This window comes from Nyctibius grandis, chromosome 4 (assembly GCF_013368605.1).
Source record: "Nyctibius grandis isolate bNycGra1 chromosome 4, bNycGra1.pri, whole genome shotgun sequence".
NCBI lineage: Eukaryota > Metazoa > Chordata > Aves > Nyctibiiformes > Nyctibiidae > Nyctibius > Nyctibius grandis.
This window is the reverse complement of record NC_090661.1, coordinates 30,474,795-30,488,298: the sequence shown is the minus strand read 5'-3', so window position 1 is coordinate 30,488,298 and position 13,504 is coordinate 30,474,795. Positions and strand designations below refer to the sequence as shown.

At 41.2% G+C, this 13,504-nt stretch overlaps 1 protein-coding gene across 1 annotated transcript in view; it reads left to right on the top strand.

Moving 5' to 3' along the window:
* Positions 1-13,504, top strand: part of LOC137662038 (cytosolic phospholipase A2 epsilon-like) — a 34,475-nt gene that overhangs the window by 17,329 nt on the left and 3,642 nt on the right. Inside the window, exons 6-19 of the mRNA XM_068397918.1 lie at positions 1,601-1,641; positions 2,089-2,131; positions 2,880-2,943; positions 3,541-3,707; positions 3,852-3,944; positions 4,305-4,342; positions 5,489-5,624; positions 7,083-7,219; positions 8,816-9,038; positions 9,706-9,820; positions 10,859-10,996; positions 11,487-11,594; positions 12,057-12,248; positions 12,781-12,947. Coding sequence (XP_068254019.1) covers positions 1,601-1,641; positions 2,089-2,131; positions 2,880-2,943; positions 3,541-3,707; positions 3,852-3,944; positions 4,305-4,342; positions 5,489-5,624; positions 7,083-7,219; positions 8,816-9,038; positions 9,706-9,820; positions 10,859-10,996; positions 11,487-11,594; positions 12,057-12,248; positions 12,781-12,947 — 1,662 coding nt within the window. The remainder of the gene's footprint in view (positions 1-1,600; positions 1,642-2,088; positions 2,132-2,879; positions 2,944-3,540; positions 3,708-3,851; positions 3,945-4,304; positions 4,343-5,488; positions 5,625-7,082; positions 7,220-8,815; positions 9,039-9,705; positions 9,821-10,858; positions 10,997-11,486; positions 11,595-12,056; positions 12,249-12,780; positions 12,948-13,504) is intronic.

The window sequence follows — 13,504 nt, the reverse complement described above, 5'->3', positions numbered from 1 at the left end:
TTTTAAAGTGACTTAGTAATGCAATATGCTGGGCAACCTTAATAATAGGCAGTACTGCCACCTCTGCCCATAATTTCTTTCATCTACCAAGGTATCTCAAAAGGAGGGCTGAGGAGGCTGGATGGGTAATACCAGAGCATGAGAGTTGCTTCCTGCTCTGCCTCTTGCTCACTGTGTGGTCTAACAAGTCTTTCCATTGCCTTGCTCCAGGTTTTTCGCCCACAAAAATAGAAATATAATTTGTGTGAGTGTGTGTACAACAGCATAAGGATGGGAACATAAGGCAGGCACAATTAGGCAGATGTTATAAGCCAGGATCTCCTGACCATTTTTTCTGCTGTTCTTTGGACAAAGTTGGAACAGACTGTCAGTGAGTTTGGATAGTATAGACTGGTGATAATCTGACGCTTGATAAAGTCTGTCTTGAATGTCATTAAGATGATTGCTTTCTAAAATCCATCTCTCAGCCTTCTGTTACAAACTGTTGCAAGCACCCTAATTCTCATGAAACAGAAACTTTGGGAGAAATAAGCAAGCAGAACCAGCTGCTGTTGGGTTACACGGCACAGATCCAGCTCTCAGAGAAGCCACCTGAGATGTCTCACTTACTGACATGAACTAGTAAATACAAAAATACTCACTTTCACCTTTACTGTAGTGGTGATTTTACCTTGGCAGCTACATTATCAGACTCGGCATGGTTTTCACAGTCTTTTCACAAAGTTGAAGTCTGCTGTGCAGCCAGACTGAAGGGATGTTTGGCAGTAAAGGTTAGTTCTTCTGAATATGAACGAAAAATTTTACCGCCACTTGTCAGAGATTTGTATCTTCCGCTAATTAGTGTTTTCCTCCCTATGGGTGATATAGAAGGTCTCTGATGTATGTTTTTGTGCGGTATTTCCTGGATTGGCTGTGTCCCATACAGACTGTGATCCAGCAAATGGCTGCAGTAAAGTAATACAGTTATTCAATCCTTCCTATGTTGTTGATGCGTTACTCTTTTCTTCTGTTGCTCTTCCCTGCTCTTACACTCTTCCCCCCTTTTCATCCTGATTTGGCGCTTGTGAGCTCTTTCCCTCATTCGCCTTCACAGCTTCAGTATTCCTTCTTCTCTCTTCTTCCCTGCACCCTGGCAATTTTCATTTTCCAAGTTGGTCTCTCTCCCACCCTTTTTTTTATGTTTAGTTACTATACTCTGTAAATTCTTTTGTTTTAACCCAGACGTACTCACTACCTGGGTCCATTTATTCTCAAGTGTGTTCTTCTACATCATTCACCTGTTGTATCTCCCTTCCTCAGCATTGATTGACCCATGTCTCATCCTACTAATAAATGAATAATGGGTCCTTCACTCCCTATTGCATTTTACTTACTTTCCTCTTCCCCTTGGGGAGACAGTTGGTTTGTAAACAGTAGAGTGGTGGAGAGGCACGAAATGAAAAGGTGGCCAAAGAAGGCTCCATCCATTTACATTATGACTCAGAGGGTGTGGGAATAGCAAAACCTTGCAAGGGAGGGTTATACAAAATCATCAGAGCTCTATCAAAGGAAAAAAATTATTCATTTTTTTCCTTAAATTAAAAATAAATCTTATTTTCAGAAAAAGGAAGAACTAGAAGTGGAATTTCTACTGGAAAACATGTGAGTAAAGTCTAAATGTTACAGAACTTGTCATGAGAAAACTTCACATTTTAGAGAGTGGTAAATGCAGCATTGGGGAAGTGGCTCCGTGTACCTGTGCTCAAACATCCCATCTCAGCATCTTCCCCATGGTTGCTTTTCTCTCATGAATCTGGTGAAATCCCTCCTTGAGTGACAGTCTCACTTACTGTTTAGAGCTGGGGGTGGGTGTTTATTTTGTAATTCAGCCTAAGGAGAGATGATGCTGATCAGGGGAGGTAAGAAAGAGAGAGCTCCTTGGGAGCTATATGACTGTGACCTGGCAGCGAGCACAAGATGGAGGTGAAAGATAGAAGTGCTGATGGCACTTGGCAGCTAGAAAAACTGAGCTTAGAGAACTATTCGCATTTAAAAGATTATTGCTCCTATACCCACCCTTAAATAAGCCTTTTCCTTTTTGCTTTTCAGTCCAGGTGTATGTGAAAACATCATTACTAATGGCGTACTAGTGGTAATTGTTCTCATTTTTTTATGCTTATATTCTTATGGTAGGACAGAACTGAAGGATGTAGTTGGAAGAACTATGCCTTTAGGCATAGCCTTTATTGTTTTTCAGATGAGACACAGGTGTGGTTGTAAAATTTTCAGTTCAGTCATGCTTGTAGTGCATTCTATGTTGGGAGAGGCTTGGACCAGTGCTCTGCCACAGTGCCAGTGAACTGCTCACTGATGAAATGTCAGTAAACGAGGAAACTTGGGAAGGGAGTGAATCCAGTGTCACTGTAGAGTTTATCACTGAAGCCCAAGGCTCTTCTCACACACTGTCTGAAGTACTGTGCGACGCTCCTGGGCTGCTACTGCCTCCTATACAGCACTCTCTTGGGAAGTTTCAGCTTCATCCCAAAGGTCTGAAAGTACAGGCCCATCTGTTCAGTTGTTCTGCAGAGTTGTAGGTATCCTTCAGTTCGCTGTTCTGTAGACAAAAGTTAAAACGTGGTCTATATGGGGAGAAAAATTCCTTGTGTTAACTGTTGGGGATTGTAAGGTATTTGAATGTAATGGGACAGATCCCCAGCTGTCTTAGCTCTATTGACCACAGTATTGCTTGCATGATTTATACAAGCTGAGAATCAACCTCTGCAATTTCATGTTCGCAGGACATCATGGCCAAGCCTGGTGTCTCCACAGGACTCCTAGATCCTCAGTGAGGATCTTGAACTGTTTCGGTGACTGGTAATTTTATTGCTTATCTCTTCCAGTCTCGTGAAGTTTCCTGTTTGGAAGTACAGGTGGATGAAACAAAAATGAAGAGCCCTTACACAAGTGAGGTTATTGGTTTAAATAGCTTGTCACTACTTTTTGTGCTGTGGAAGATGTAGCTGAATCTCGATGAATACATGGTCCATTTTAGCCTCCTCTGTTTGGATCAGGGCTGCTTGGGGATTGAGGCATTTCCTGAATTGCCTACTTGCTGATAGTGAGAATCCTTTGGAGATGGCATGACTGCGTAGCTTAAGAGAAACTGTGGAGGTGGCTGAGAGACTCAGAAACATCACAGCAATGTGAAGGAACAGAAATACCTGTGATGAGAACAAAAAGTAAAAGAGGGGAGACACATAACTATCAGGAGTGGAAAGACTACAGTAGAAACTTGGGGGGTGTGAACGTTGCCAGTGGCTTCCGCTGGTCTAATGCATGCTCTCCGTTGCTTGGCAGAGGAAAAGTTGCAATATTGCACCAGCCTTTTGTTGCTTTTTCAGTCTCGTCCTTGTTCATACTAATTATAGAGGATGAAAAACATTGTGGCCCAAATTAATGCAGATTGCACTAAGGCTAAAACTTTACTTGGGGCATTTTATTTGTTATTTTTCAGGGCCGGATGCAGTTAACATTTCTCTGTGGTTTGCTTCTTGTTCTTAGGAAGAGATTTCATGTTCACAATGAAAGGATCCTATGAAGAAGCCCAGGATGTTTCCATAGGTCCTCACTGCAGCCGGGGAGGCAGCAAAACCACCATGTTTCACTATGTCAAGCACAGTCAACCCAGACTGCACATGATGCTGCCAAAGGACCATTTTTTCTGTGGTGTATGTTTTGCTTGTGGACAGTCATAACGGCTAAAGTAACTTTTGGGAGAAGCATGATGAATTAGCCCTTCTCTGGTAGACTTGTACCTGTGGGTTGTAAATAATTTTCTCCTTATAACAATTTTTTCCCCCACTTTAATTCAGTATAGCTCAGCTGGGAGGGAAATGGATGTAAGTAGTCCCCTGGCTGTGCCTCTGCGTTCTCTGGACTTGGGAAAGAAAATGACAGTGATGAGAGTGAGTAACCTTTGACAGCGTTTGGAATTATTTCAACAAGTGTATATCTATGTGATATCAGGTCTGTTATAAATTTCATTATTAAAAATGTACTAGCTGAGTATGTGTATGATCAGCTCTGCATACACTTGAAAGTATAACTATTATTCAGGGAAAAAGTAGCATGTTCAGAATTGCTGAATGCTTTAAAAGTATTTTAAAAGCAGTATGCTAGTGATGGTTATGTGCAGAAGGCCAGAGAAGAGACCAAAGATTTATTACTGGACTATATATCTTAACAACTGCTAATACTGTAAAGCTTGCTTTTGCAAACTTTCAATTCTATTTAAAATTTATGGTGCTTTCATTCTTGATTCTCAGGGTGAATCTTATGAGGTGTCTGTGAAGGAAGAAGATGGGTAAATCTTATTTCTTTTGAATGATTACTTAGGCTATCTCCTATCCTTTCATAGTATCATCTTTAGATGAAAGGAAGCTACAGCTTAAACTAGCTCATTTCAAAACCAGGAATAAAGATTGTAATTGGTTAAAGAAGACTAAAATATGGGGAAGGTTTAATAAAATGATACATACTTTTAAATTAGTTAGCATAGAATAGGTGGTAGGTAGTCTTGGGGTATAACCAGTCACAATGTTTTTGCTGATGTTGATGCATCCTGCTTTTGATACTTAAGAATCCCTCTGTCTTGTAATCTTTATCTGTAATACATACATGTTTGTGTAACGTATTTCTAACATCATCATGCGTTTACCAGTCCTCTGCAGGTCATTTTTCAATGAAACAAGCAGACAGTAATTAATTTGACTGGCTTGCAGTGATTTTCCAAAGGGCAACATTACCCCCTACTGATTAGTTAGCTACAACGCAAGCACTAATTGCAGACGCTGATGATAAATCAGAGGTTTTTACTGAATATTAATTATGAGTCACAGAAGGGACAAAATAACCTTTTGGCTGAAAAAACCCTCAAACAGTAACCCTGTGAAAATATAGGTTATAGAATTAGTGATGCATGTGATGTTCATAATCATGTACAGATATGAAGGGATACACTTAACATGCATCTTCAAATTCAAGTATTTACAGCACAAGTAGAGGTAAGCCTAATATGGTATTAGGGTCATTTTGCCTAAAGCATGTTAAGTTTAAGAACTGCTTAGGCCCCTTCTGCTCTTCAGGAAACACATATACAGCAAAAAAAAGTGAAGAAGTGTCCAAATTTCAGAGCTAAATGTGAAACACCTTGAATTCAGTTATGTTCCTTGTTTTTCATCAGCAGAGAATTTGATTCATTTAACTTCCTCATGATTGAGCGAAACAGTTCAGGACATGATTCTGGTCTAAAATCTCCACAGGAAGGCAGAAATACAGGGCCTGTGATACCCATATACCTGCTTTCATTTTTGTAGGGGAACTTTCCTGTGCATGGAAGTAGCCTCTCTTTAAACTGGTTAATGTTGTTACTGGTTTTGCTTGATGTCTCAAGCAGTAGCTCTAGAAATGGCTTACAGGTAATGTGTCTTGTTCTGTTCTTACGCTCTAGTTGCAAGAATTTAGATTTGCGGTTGGGGTTTGATCTATGCACAGAGGAGCAGGATTTCATCTGTAAAAGGAAGAAGGTGGTTGCTGCTGCTCTGAAAAATGTTCTTCAGCTGGATGAAGACCTGCAGGAGGATGAGGTATGTGGGACAGCATCTTGGGAACTTAAAGTATTCTGTCTCACTTTGAATGAAGCGGATGTGATGTACTTGCATGACTACCCATGTAGCTCTTCCACAACTTCTACACTAGAATGTATAGACCAGATTTTCACTTGCACCTAAGACCATATCCAAGAATTTTTGGCACAGAGGATGAAAGAGGAACTGTCAGGAGGTCAGTTATAGCTCCTTTATTCTCTGCCAACCTCCATCCTTACTCAGGGGTACCCAGAGGATGTATTTGTTGAGATGAACATATGTATAACCAAGCATGATGAAATTTGTTGCTTGGACTGAGACAATTTCTCCGTTTGGCACCTCTCCCCTTCTCTGCTGCTACACAAGGCTCAGAGAGGAAGGCTGCGTCTCTCCCTTAGCACACTGGTGCAGCAGCATCTGTCTTGTGTGTTTTTCAGTGTTGCCTCTTGCTTTCTCCTCTCCTGGGGATCCCTGGACTCAGAGGCGGCTGCTCTGTTGCTGGAGGACAGTAATCTGTTATGGGACTGTGGTGCTTGGGGCCAGAGTCAGGGAGACACTCTCCTGCAACTGGGAGAATGTGCCTGTGTGGGATTTCCTCCACTGCTCTGTTTGGCTCCCAGCGCACCCATCCCTTGATGCTGTGTCCAGGACAGCATTTGTCAACCAAGTCAAAGTGCTCATGATCTTAAATAACAAGTAGAATAGGACTTGTTATTCTTAAATGAAAATAAAGGGTTATTGAGTCACATTAATTAAAAACCAAAAAACTCAAAACCCTCAAAGTAGTTGGTAAAATACAATGAAGATAAGACTAAAGGTAATTACGTGTTCCTAAAACTGAATAAATATGCTGTCTTAAGTGTTTGTTAAGGACTACCTATAGGGCAAAGGGAGGATGACTAGCAGAATTGCTGCATCCCTGAGGAAAGTAAGACCAAATTGCATATAGCATTGATGTCAGTGAAGGAGGGAGGTAGTCTGGGTAACAAAGAAGATGTTAAAATAAATCTATAAAACTTGGCAGCATCTGCCTGGAGAATAGCAAATGCTGTATATAAACTCAGAGGAAGAAAAAATTATGCAGGCATCTTTTGCTCTCTTCCTATGACCTCAGTTTTACTCAGGATTTTAAAATGTGTTTTGAGGGAGAGACGTGAGGAAAAATTAAAAACATCCAGGAAAGACTCTTCACAAATCTGAAAATAGATTATGCCATACAAGAGCCATGCTTACAGCTTCTGACTTACCAAAGCATCACCGATCAGGAAGATGCTTTCAGCATACGCTAAGTCCCAGCAAAATTTACACAAATGGAACACACACCTAAGCACTGCCATGAAGAGGGTGAATTGAGTCCAAACCTACCTGAGTCAGGGTGTGTGTTAATTTTTCTGCATGCACATCACTTCTCTGTTTCGTCTGGTAATGAATGACTCTGTGCTGTTGTGTGTTGAGCAGGTGCCAGTGGTGGCAGTCGTGACCACAGCAGGGGGAGTGCGGTCCATGACGGCTATGTTTGGCAGTCTTCTGGCTCTCCAGGAGTTAGGTGTTTTGGACTGTCTCTCATACATCAGTGGTTTATCTGCCACAACATGGTAAGGAGAGTTGGGCTTGTGCTTGCTATTTGTGTTAGCCGAGCGATAACCTGGCGAAGCATATTGCCTTGCTGATGAATTTTAATCAGTGCGATGTTGGGATTTGGCTTCCTTCTGGTGCTCACCCATTTAATGGGACTGCTCAGTGCTGTAGCCCTTATTTCTTGTAGCTACAAGGAACAAATTGAGTGAGAACTACTGTGTTCTATAATTGCACTGAAATGTTTACAGAAGCTAAAAGAAAAGAGCACAAACCGGGATGGTTTACCTGTATCTTCCTGCACTTCAGTGTAGGTGACAAACCCGCCCACAGCTGTTCCGTGGCTCGGATACGTGCCTTTCTGCCATGCCATACATTATGAGTTCTCCTGGGGGCTAGACTTGTTTCTGTCAGAAACTTGGTGCCTGGCACAGAGAACGGGTGGGGAATGTGGTTATTTTTTTGATGAAAATTCTGTATGACTTAGGTCCATTTCTGATTTCCTGGTTATCTGGCAGAAAAGATTCGTATGTTAAGAATGTCGTCTTGTTTCGATTTGAATGAAAAGTGGTAATTTTTGACTACCAACAAGGGACTGAATAGGGCCTGGTAGGCCAAAAAGCTGGCATCTTCTTGGGAATGTAAGAAATGGGGATTGCTTCCTGGGGAAGAAGCTAACCTTTTGCTTGCCAGTGCAGACAAATCAGATGTAGATCAGAAGTCAGAGAAGATGCTGCAGGTGTGCAAGGGAAGCAATGCAGCTGGAGTCCTGGGGACTTGAATCTCTGAAAGGATGCAGACCTGATCCCTGAGCACGCTTGAGAGCAATGAGGAGATGATAGCAGGGAAATGTTGTTTTCCCTTCCTTCATTTATCTCTTGGGTTATGTAGATGCATGTAACACTTCAGAAATCCTCTGGCTCAACTCTTATGCAACTTTGAAAAGGAGAATTTAAAAGAAAAGCCCTGAGAAACATGGAGTGTCATGCACACAATGTGGACTTCCTTGCGTGACTAGCAGGGGTCTAGAGCTTTAGAACATTTTGCTTCTGGGGGGCTGCTCTAAAAAGAGACGTGAGACAGAACTAGAACAAGTGGGGTGAGGATGAGTAGGTGTGACTGGAATTTGCCTGAACTCTGGGAACTGAAATCTCACTGGCCCTGTGTGTGCCAGGGGTCTGAGGTGATCTGACTGCTGCATGCCCAGGGAGAGGAGCTCTCGCACTTGTCCAGGGCAAAGTTTGCTGCTAAATTCCTTGCTTAATATTTCACACGGCATTTGAAACAGCTGAGGGAACTGGCCTCAGACAGAAGCTGCAGCTTGAACCTGGACAATCAAAGGGTAATTCTAGTAAAAGCTTCTGTTAAGTTGTGGGTATTGCTTTATTACTCTTTTGATTCTGAGAAGAAACAACCTAGGATGAATTTGAATGTATCCCTGCAGCAAAAGTGTCATTGTATTGTCTAAATTCTGCCTGAGCTTTGAACTGCTCTTACAAGCTAAAAGTTGGATGGTAAGAGCCTCATGTAACCTGAAACAAAATGCTTGTGTGTGATATAAGCCCATGAATTGTCATGTACCCAGTGATGAACCACAGTAAGTTTCTTTTTACCAGGACTATGGCAAAGTTATACGAAGATGCAAATTGGTCACAGAAGGATCTCAGAGGGCCAATTGGTGATATCAGGAATCACGTGATCAAGAGCAAGCTGCTCTGTTTCTCATTGGATCATATGAAATACTATGAAAAGGAGCTTTGTGAAAGAAAACAAGAGGGGCACAAGCTGTCCTTTACAGATTTATGGGGACTCTTCATTGATTGTATGCTACATCATCAGGTATTATACATCCATCTCTTTTGCGGTATATTTCTAACTTTTCATGTCTAAAGTTCTGGATTCAATTACAGGAAAGTTTCTCAAAACTTCTGAGGTGTTTTTCTTTGGCTTTTTAGAAGAAAAAATAACCCAGCCTAAAATGTAATCATTTAGGGGAAATGTCTGAGCATGTAAAAAGTCAAGGTGTTAAGGAAACTGATTTTCCATCTTTAATTTCAGATCAAATGAGCATTCTAGTAACATACAGAGGAGAGGTGGCTCTGACAGAGCTAAGTTCAGGCATAGCAATATATAGCCATACCAGCAAACAAAGCTGTATTGAATGAAATGGGCCCTGGTTAACTTTTATCTGCAGCATCTCCAAGGTAGCTAAATATCTTTATCTTCCCTTAAAGCAAGTCAGATCCTAGTGACAGAGCAGACAGGTTTCTCACATTTTTGCTCTATCCCCCATTCAAAAATTCCCAGAAGCATCAGTGATAATGCTTTGGCGAAGGTTGATGACAGAAAACATGTGAACACGTTTGTGTGGTCAAACAACTGAAGTACACAGAACAAAATCTGCTGCGGTTTAGGAGACGTTTTATTGGTAGTCTATGCTTACATACCATATTAAGTCCATGCATCGTGTTCATCTTTTACAATGACTTCTGTCATTTATAAACAGGAAAATACTCACAAACTCTCTGATCAGCAACTGGCAGTAAATCAGGGGCAGAATCCACTGCCCATATACCTGTCCCTCAATGTCAAGGATGACTTTAGCACTCTGGATTTTAAAGGTAATGATTATTATACACATTTCTATAAATCTAAGGAGTTTTCTTTTAATGCTGGGTGAATGCCAAAAGCTTTTACTGTATGTCCAAGCTAATAAATCTTTTAAATAATTTCTTTTTCCCCTGTCTTCGCATCTGGGTTATGACTTGGATAAAAAGCGTGCATCCTAATACTATGGTAGGGAGATACCTGTGCAAAGACACTGCCCTGTGAGGGGCAGAGATGCCTTTTGCTGGCAGCCTTGAGAGCCATCACTGCTGCTCTTTCTCTCTCTTGTCCCCACCTACTCCTCACAGCCTCTTTCAGCTGCTGGGGTTCCTGCCCAGGCATCAGTAGTCTAAGAGAGCTGTGAAGAGCTGGGGGAGGAAGGCAAGGAAGGGAGGAAAAGGGAAGATGTGGAGGGGGGGTGAGAGCAAGAGGCAGATCCCAGCAGCCAGAGAGGGATCTGAGGAGGGCCAGCGCTCTGTGCCCTGATCAGTGGTGCTGATCACTAACTATTTCCACAGCATTTTCTGGCCCAAACAAAGCAGGATGTCCTGCAACTAAACCTGATCATCTGCTTCTGGGCACAATCTGTGGTCCCAGCGTGTTCAGCCAAGGTTTGGGTGGGTTTTGGTCAGAGGTTTTTTTTAGCTTCACAAGGCAGTGATTATCAGAGTCTAAGAATGAACGGTAGCTGGTGTCATTGCTGACTCAGGAGAACTAAAAACACCACATCTTGCACACAGGGCATTAGCAATTGGTGGACTTTCAGCCCTATTTTTTTCTTCCTAGTACAGAAATGGACCTGAATCCCAAGCTGAATGGATTTCCACAGTGTTAGTGGAGGAGGTGAATTTAGCTTTTGCATTCACCAATCTAACGTGCGATACATTGAAGGGCAATGTTTCAGATGTTTCAAAGCATGGTGGTTTGAACTGTCTATCACCAACATGCTGAAGCCTACAGGCCTTGTTCTTCCAGCTTTTGATTCTCTAAGCTGTTATTTTTACATGTGTTCAGGTGGCTGCTATAAGTCCTTCTTGATGCCTTATTTGCAGAGTGGGTGGAGTTCACACCTTATGAAGTGGGTTTCCTGAAATATGGGGCCTTTGTTCATTCAGAGGATTTTGGTAGTGAGTTCTTCATGGGTCACCTGATGAAGAAGATCCCAGAGTCCCGCATCTGCTTCTTGGAAGGTGATTTACTGTCTCAGAAAAACATCACCTTTATAACCACATAGTTGGCTACACAGAGTTGGCATCTAATAACTGCTGGCCTGCAAGCAGCAGTACTAGTACACTAGATAATGTATTTGATGCAATTTAAATCTCAAATAAACAAGACAAAAGAGTAAGCAAATTTTTGAGACAAATGCAATTAATTTGCTCAACTTCTTAGGTTAGACCAAAACAGAACACACACAAGTAGAACTGATCTTTTGAAGTGTTTAAAATCAGTCTGACTTTTATAAACAGCCAAGTTTCTCAAATGGCCTAGTCATAATCCAGACATTATGTGGAATGGCATGGCATTTCATACTCATACTAAAATTCATAAAGTTTCATAATTAAAACAGTGCTAATTTAAACAACCACAGAGACTGAATCCAAGTAGGTTGCCATAGGTGTGCTCTAAAAATTGAAAGTAGTATTAAGTATGGCTTTTTTTTTTTTTTGAACTTTCAAGGGACATGGAGTAATATATTTTCCCACAATTTTATGGATGCTGTCTACCTCTCGGGTCGTTCAGAGGACTTCTGGCACAGATGGACGCGAGGCACTGAGCATGACATTGGTTAGCTATTTGGATTACTTTTCACTTACATCTGCATTGTCTTCACACCTCTCTGAAATGTGAAACCTGACATTTGGTAAAGGGTTTGGTTTTGTGTCCCCTTTCTGTGTTAGGGGACACCAAGCCTTTGGGAATGAAGGAAAAACAGGAGAGAAACAGTTGTGCTGGAAAACAGGAAAAAACATTGCGCTGCTCACTGTGCAACATCTCTGGAGAGTTTTATTAGTGATGAGAAGGTTACCATGAGTCCTTTGGGGAGGGAGAGGCCAGATGAGGAACAACATGGTGATGCTGTAACACTGAAACCCACCTCTGCCCAGAACAGTCTGCCTATCAGTGCGTGCACTCCATCACAGATGGGACCGTGGTGGTTTGGCTGCCCAGGCCCTCTTGTTATTATTAGTATCACAGAAACACTCCAAACAAATGCAGACATATACCGTCTTCTCATTCTTCCTACAGAGGAACATCCTGCTCTGCCCAAGAAGCCTCATGAACAGACAACTCGCTTATCCATTCCCAAAGGTTTCCTTTCCAATAGTCTTCAAGAAATGATGACCGGACGGCCAGTGGTTTCAACTTACCATAATTTCCTCAAGGGCTTGCAGCTACATAACAAGTATTTAGAGAATGAGAGCTTTTGCATGTGGAAAGGTAATAGTAAATTATTTTAGATGCATCTTTGAAGGTGATTTGAGTGCTGATAGTTGTTGAGAACAAATATTTAATAAGTTTTAGTATAAAGGCAAAGTTTGATTAATATTATTTGATTAATATGTCTGTGGAATTGGTTTTGCTGAGCCCCACATGATTTACTGCTTGTTCGTGTCTCGGAGAAGCCACAGCAGGCTTGCTTGAATTCTATTCTTCATAGGAAAAGCTGTGAAAGAATGACTTACAGCTTCCACTAAAGCTAAATAGCCACAAATTTACACCAGATGAAAAAGCAGCTTAATGTACTGCCTTGGATGAAGCTGAGTCTCAGAACTGCTCCCAGTTACTCATCTCAGAGTTGAGCTATAGATGCTAAAATTGTGTCAAAGTAAAATACTTAACTGTGGGCTTTTTGTCAAAGAGTAATATAAGTGTGAGCTGTCTTTTCTTCCTTTCCTTGTTATGCTGATTTGGCAAAAAATGGACTTGCTTCTGCAGTAATTAATTGATAATATAAGTTTTTGACTTTCAGACACAGTGCTTGATTCTTCTCCCAACCAGCTGAATGACATGGGTGACTACCTCAAGCTGGTAGATACAGCTTTCTTCATCAACACCAGCTGCCCACCCCTTCTGAGGCCAGAGAGGAAAGTGGATGTCATTTTGCATTTAAATTACAATGGAGGATCACAGACTCTGGTGATGTTTTGAAGTAGTGATTCTTTATCTCTATGACTCCAGCAACTGAATTACCACATTTCTCTTTTTTTTTTTTTCAGAAAATGGTCTGTTTTTTATTAAGTTCAATGATCATATCAGTGATACTATTCAACACTGTGACCATAATGTCACTGTCTTTATGGGGGCTGTTTTCAGTATCTTGCTGGGACACACATGTGAACACAGACACATAGAAGATTATCTCTTCTGTGTATCTGTGCAGATTTGTCATTGTGGTACCAAGTTCCTCAATAGTTAGTTAAATAACTTTTACAATGTAATTAGTTAATACATAATTTTGCTATTTTTGAAGGAAAATTTAGAGTTTTTCTTTCATGTTTGACTCTTGGTGTTTGCATAAGTTTCAGTTAGGTTTTTGTTTTGCTATGTTTCAAGAAACATTGAGGGGCGTACATGATTGAAATTAATGTAGTTTATTTGTAGGAGGACATGAAGACATTGATTGTTAGATGCACTGAATGCAAACACTCAAGAACCTGTGATGTGAGATACCACATGTAATCAAAATTTCCTGA